At 40.4% G+C, this 6,773-nt stretch overlaps 1 protein-coding gene across 1 annotated transcript in view; it reads left to right on the top strand.

The window, feature by feature from the left end:
* The first annotated feature begins 1,678 nt into the window (after positions 1-1,678).
* Positions 1,679-6,773, top strand: part of LOC133551955 (class I histocompatibility antigen, F10 alpha chain-like) — a 97,521-nt gene continuing 92,426 nt past the window's right edge. Inside the window, exon 1 of the mRNA XM_061899169.1 lies at positions 1,679-1,979. Within this exon, the coding sequence (XP_061755153.1) occupies positions 1,925-1,979 (55 nt within the window). The 5' untranslated portion in view covers positions 1,679-1,924. The remainder of the gene's footprint in view (positions 1,980-6,773) is intronic.

The raw sequence follows: 6,773 nt of genomic DNA, 5'->3' as shown, positions 1-6,773 counted from the left end.
GTTTAAATAAATTCATTTATTTTTTTACTTTGCTTCTTATAACTTTCAGAAAGACAGTTTTAGAGAAAAAATACAACCTTAAAAATGATTTTAGGATTTTGAAAAACATATACCTTTTTACCTTTTAAATTCCTTCCTCTTCCTGACAATTTAAATCAATGTTCAAGTAAATTTATTTTTTTATTGTAAAGAATAATAAATACATTTTAATCCAAGTCTTTATTTTAGCTTGTGTTTTTTCGACAAAAATTATTTGTGAAATATTTCTTCAGTTATGATTAGAATTCAAAAAAATTATTGTGGCAAATCTAGAAAAACCTTTAGAATCAAATTTAAATCTTATTTCAAAGTCTTTTGAATTTCTTTTAAAATTCTTCTTCTGGAAAATCTAGAAGAAATGATGATTTGTCTTTGTTAGAAATATAGCTTGGTCCAACTCGTTATATATTCTAACAAAGTGCAGATTGGATTTTAACCTTTTAAAACATGTCATCAAAATTCTAAAATTAATCTTCATCAGGAAAAAATACTAATGATGTTCCATAAATTCTTTTTAAAAAATGTTTCAAAAAGATTTGAATTAGCTAGTTTTTCTCTTCTTTTTTTCGGTTGAATTTTGAATTTTAAAGAGTCGAAATTGAAGATAAACTATGTTTCAAAATTTAATTTTCCTTTTTTTTCCTGTTTTCTCCTCTTTTAAACCGTTCAATTAAGTGTTTTTTTTCATCATTTATTCTCTACAAAAAACCTTCCGTAAAAGGAAAAAAAAATGTATGACAGAATGACAGACAGAAATACCCATTTTTTTATACATATAGATTTATTTATTAAAGGTAGATTGAGCAAATTGGTTATTTCTGGCAATTTATTTAAGTGTGTATCAAACTGGTAGCCCTTCGCATTAATCAGTACCCAAGAAGTAGCTCTTGGTTTCAAAAAGGTTGCTGACCCCTGATATAAATGAATGTAACGATGGTAATAAAATGTTATATAGCAAAGTAAAAGTTGTGTTTCTTATCTAAGTAAATGTAACTCGTTACTACTCACCTACGTGGATAAGTGTGTTCACCTTTGACAGGTACGACAAAATAAAAATAAAAATGATCACCATCGAGTTCAATGTTTGGCTTTACCGTGTCTACTTTTACTTTCACTTTCTTTGATATTCTGCCAGCAGAAGCGTCTGCCTCACACTTTTCCCCCACGTTCAGCACTTTGGCCACAGCGAGTCCATCTCATGAAGGCTTTCTGCTGACTTTTTTACTCAGGATGAAACTTCCTGATGCAACCCTGGCCGGGAATCGAACCCATGCGAGGCAGATGCGTGTCCCGTTACCCCAGCAGGGACGCCTCACGCTTGGGAGACATAACGGAGGTGAAAGTTAAGACGTGAAATAAAAAGAAGTGAGGATGTCCTGCGGTGTAGCGACTTTATGTCTATCAATCATTATTTGTATTGATGCTTTCTTGAGAGGACTACAATACGATCACTGATCGGATGTTCCAGCCCTGTCATTACTTTTAACTCTCAATCTCACCTTCATTCCTCTTTCTTTCTTTTCTTTCCAAGTTTGGCGGCCAACTTGACACACCTTTTTGTTGTCAAGTCACGTGATTTCCCAGAAAAGCCACACAAGCATTTACCTGACGTGGCCACAAGGGGCGCTCTCTAGTGAGTCCAGTAGAAGACTTCTTGTCAGTTGACTGCTGCCACTTTTCTGTGCAGAATAGCGTTTCGTTTTCTCTCCTCACTGTGACGTCACAGAATGCTGACTCCTCATTGGCTCGGGTGGAGTATTATAAAAAGAGCCTCGACAGTTCCTGGTTCATTTTTCCTGTTTGCGAGTCAAGCGAGTGTTCTTCACTTTTGTCTTTCTCTGCGGGATTAAAAGTGGCAAACATCTTTTTGTTTCGCGCTGACATCATGAACTTGTTTTTATTCTTTCTTCTGGTCGTGCAAATGCACAGCGTGACGCCTGGTAAGTCCTTTTTATAAGTTTATTAATATTTTATTCATAAATCCTCTTTGTGCCTTCACTTATTTGACTTCTGAGAGTTTCTGTTACTTATTAATTAAATTATTGTTGTATTATTTAAGCCCTTTATTACTTAATCCTGGTTCTTTTTAAACATATTTTATTGTTTTCCCTTTTTCCTAGTAAAAATTCAAAATGTTCCAATAAGGTTACAGAAGCAGATAAATCCGTTTAGGCTCTTTATTTTTTTTACTTTAGTGTTTCTTGTTCAAAGACTTATTTTTTCCAAGGCTTGTAAGAACGAACACAAATCTTCAAACACGGAAGTGTCAGAAACTAATCAAGTGTAGTAACATCACCCCGCCACAAGATGTCAGTAAGAGTCGACATCAAATGGGCAGAACAGGTTGTGTTCAACTCTGTTGTACTTTTTATTCAGCCTCCATTGTAGAAAATATATGTTTATTTTCAAAATGTTCAAACCGTCAACAGATGTTAGTAATATTATTAATGTGTTGTATTTGTCATAGAACATGTGAGTCTTGACTGTGATATCTAGCAGTGTTTGATGTTCACTTTAAGACCCGACTGAAGACGGAAGGAGCTAAAATATTCACAGTGCAAGATTGTTGAACATGAAACTAAATAATAAAAAGTCATCCTGTTGTTGTTTTCTTCTTTCAGTGATTCACACGCTGCAGTATTTCTACACTGTGTCCTCTCAAGTTCCAAACTTCCCAGAGTATGTGGCTGTTGGTTATGTTGATGGAGTTCAGATTGATCACTATGACAGCAACAGCAGGAAAGCAGAAGCCAAACAGGACTGGATGAACAAAATCACAGCAGAGGATCCAAAATACTGGCAGAGACAAACAGAGGTCAATGTTGGTAATGAGTTGAGGGCAAACACAGCCTTGAAGTTCTTAAGAAGCGTTTCAACCAAACTGGAGGTTTGTTTATGTTGAACTTTCTACTACTTAAATGTATTTGATGTACTCTTTTTATACTGTAGTAAACACACATTACTGCACTGATACTTGTCTCTGTCCATCCCATAATAATCTACACTAATACTGTGTGTGTGTGTGTGTGTGTGTGTGTGTGTGTGTGTGTGTGTCTCAGGTGTTCACATTCTCCAGTGGATGACTGGATGTGAATGGAATGATGAGACTGATGAAGTTAAAGGTTGGTATCAGAGAGGTTATGATGGAGAAGATTTCATATCGTTGGACATGAAGACATGGACATTTACTGCAGCAAAACAACAAGCTTTCCCCACCAAACTCAAGTTGGACCAGAACAAACATCTACTAGAATACTATAAGTTTTACTACACTGAGGATTGTCTTTCTTACTTGAAGAAGCATGTGAACAATGGGAAGGAGGTCCTAATGAGAACAGGTAGAAACACAACATGTACTTTCACCTTTTAACTTGTTAGCACTCCCCCTATAGGAACATTACTGACATTACACCCTGTCTCTTTATACTCTTCTCTCTTTCTCTCACCTTCTCTCCATCTTTACCTTCATTCTAACCTTCTCTCCATCTTTACCTTTGTTCTCACCTTCTCTCCATCTTTACCTCCATCCTCACCTTTTCTCCATCTTTACTTTCATCTACACCTCTCCATCTTTACCTCCACTCTAACCTTCTCTCCATCTTTATCTCATTCTCTTCTTCTTTTCATCTTTACCTCCATCATCACCTTCTCTCCATATTTACCTTTGTTCTCACCTTTTTTCCGTCTTTACCTCCATCATCACCTTCTCTCCATCTTTTCCTCCATCTACACCTCTCCATCTTTACCTCCACTCTAACCTTCTCTCCATCTTTATCTCATTCTCTTCTTCTTTTCATCTTTACCTCCATCATCACCTTTTCTCCATCTTAACCTGCGCTCTCACCTTCTCTCCATCTTTACATCATTCTCTCCATCCTTACCTCCATTCCCACCTTCTCTCCATCTTTATGTCATTCTCTCTTTCTCTCCATCTTTACCTTATTCCCTCCATCTTTCCCTCCATCCACACCTTCTCTCCATCTTTACCTCTGTTCTCCCCTTCTCTCCATCTATACCTCCGTTCTCTCCATCTTTACCTCCATCCACACCTTCTCTCCATCTTAACCGGCATTCTCTCCTTCTCTCCATCTTTACCTCCATTCTCTCCTCTCCATCTTTATATCGTTCTCACCTTCTCTCCATCTTTACCTCCGTTCTTCCCTTTTCTCCATCTTTACCTCCACCCTAACCTTCTCTCCATCTTTATCTCATTCTCTTCTTCTTTCCATCTTAATCTCATTCTCTTCTTCTCTCCATCTTTACCTCCATCCTCACCTTCTCTCCATATTTACCTTTGTTCTCACCTTTTTTCCGTCTTTACCTCCATCATCACCTTTTCTCCATCTTTATCTCCACTCTAACCTTCTCTCCATCTTTATCTCATTCTCTTCTTCTTTTCATCTTTACCTCCATCATCACCTTTTCTCCATCTTAACCTGCGCTCTCACCTTCTCTCCATCTTTACATCATTCTCTCCATCCTTACCTCCATTCCCACCTTCTCTCCATCTTTATGTCATTCTCTTCTTCTTTCCATCTTAATCTCATTCTCTTCTTCTCTCCATCTTTACCTCCATCCACACCTTCTCTCCATCTTTACCTCTGTTCTCTCCTTTTCCCTCCATCTTTACCTCTGTTCTCACCTTTTCTCCATCTTTACCTCTTTTCTCCCCTTCTCTCCATCTATACCTCCATTCTCCCCTTCTCTCTATTTGTACTGCCATTCTCTCCATATTTACCTCCATCCACACATTCTCTCCATCGTTACCTCCATTCTCTCCTTCTCTCCATCTTTACCTCTTTTCTCCCCTTCTCTCTATTTGTACTGCCATTCTCTCCATATTTACCTCCATCCACACGTTCTCTCCCTCGTTACCTCCATTCTCTCCTTCTCTCCATCTTTATATCATTCTCTCCTTCTCTCCATCTTTACCTCCATTCTCTCCATCTTTACCTTATTCTCTCCTTACCTCCATCCTCACCTTCTATCCAACTTTACCTCCATCCACACGTTCTCTCCATCTTTACCTCCTGTCTTCCCTTCTCTCCATCTTTACCGCCGTTCTTGTCTTCTCTCCATCTTTACCGCCGTTTTCACTTTCTGTCCATCTTTAACTCCGTCCACTCTCTCACTCCATTTTAACCTCCGTCCACAAGTTCTATCCATCTTTACCTCTATCCATCTTTACCTCCGTTATCACCTTCTTTCCATCTTCCATTCTCCCCTTCTCTCCATCTTTACCTCCATCTACTCTCTCCCTCATCTTTACCTCTGTTCACACCTTCTCTCCATCTTTACCTCCGTCCACTCTCTCTCTCCATCTTTACGTTCATCCACATCTTCTCTCTATTTGTACCCCCATTCTCTCCATCTTTACCTCCGTCCTCACCTTCTCTCCAGCTTTACCTCCGTCCACTCTCTCAGTTCATCTTTACTTCCAATCTTGCCTTCTCTCCATCTTTACCTCCGTTCTCACCTTCTCTCCATCTTTACCTCAATCTAGACTTTCTTTCCATCTTTACCTCCATCCACTCTCTCACTCCATCTTTACCTCCGTTATTACCTTCTCTTCCATATTTACTTTAATCTACACTTTCTGTCCATCTTTACCTCCACCCACACCTTCTCCCCATCTTTGCCTCCATCCACACCTTCTCTCCATCTTTACTTACATCCAGACTTTCTCTGCGTTTTTACCTCGATCCACACTTTCTCTCCATCTTTACTTCCATCCCCACCTTCTCTTCATCTCAACCTCCATCCCCACCTTCTCTCCATCTTTTCCTCCATCCACCCCTTCTTTCCATCTTTGCCTCCATCCACACCTTCTCTCCATTTTAACCTCTGTCCACACGTTCTCTCCATATTTACCTCCGTTATTACCTTATCTCCATCTTTACTTTAATCTACAATTTCTGTCCATCTTTACCTCCATCCACACCCTCTCTCCATCTTTACCTCCATCTTTGCCTCCGTCCACACCTTCTCTCCATCTTTTCCCCCGTCCACACCTTCTTTCCATCTTTACCTCCATCCACACCTTCTCTCCATTTTTACCTCTATCTTTGCCTCCGTCCACACCTTCTCTCCATATTCTCTCCGTCCCCACCTTCTCTCCATCCACACCTTCTCCCCACGTTGTCCTGTGTTCACACGTGACATCACTTCCTGTGCAGAGCTTCCAGAGGTGTTCCTGCTCCAGAAGACGCCGTCCTCTCCGGTCAGCTGCATGGCGACAGGTTTCTACCCCGACGGTGCCGACCTGTTTTGGAGGAAAGACGGCGAGCAGATCTTCGAGGACGTGGAGCACGGAGAGATACTCCCCAACCACGACGGAACCTTCCAGATGTCGGTGGCGCTGAAAGTGGAGGTGACGGCCGACGTGGAGGGCAAGTACGAATGTGTGTTTCAGCTGTCAGGCGTCAAGGAGGACTTGGTCACCAAGCTGGAGAGAAGAAGCATCCTGAGCAACGCAAGCCATGAAGGTGAGAAAGACACATTTAGTTGGAGATGTTTCCCATCACAAGTCCACCTGTCACCATTATTGATCCATGTCACCATGACAACGCTTGACGTCTGCATGCAAAGTAGTCATGAAGGTTTCCTCTTCATGCTTTGTCACTCCACTTGTGCTTTTTTGCTCTCCACAGACAACTTGAGCGTCGCCCTCGCTGCCACGGCGGCGGTCCTCGCTGTGGCGGCCATCATCATCATCATCATCATCATCATGGTCA

The sequence above is a fragment of the Nerophis ophidion genome, linkage group LG04 (assembly GCF_033978795.1).
Source record: "Nerophis ophidion isolate RoL-2023_Sa linkage group LG04, RoL_Noph_v1.0, whole genome shotgun sequence".
NCBI classification, from domain to species: Eukaryota; Metazoa; Chordata; class Actinopteri; order Syngnathiformes; family Syngnathidae; genus Nerophis; species Nerophis ophidion.
The sequence above is the reverse complement of the archived record's forward strand: the minus strand, read 5'-3'. Positions and strand labels throughout refer to the sequence as shown.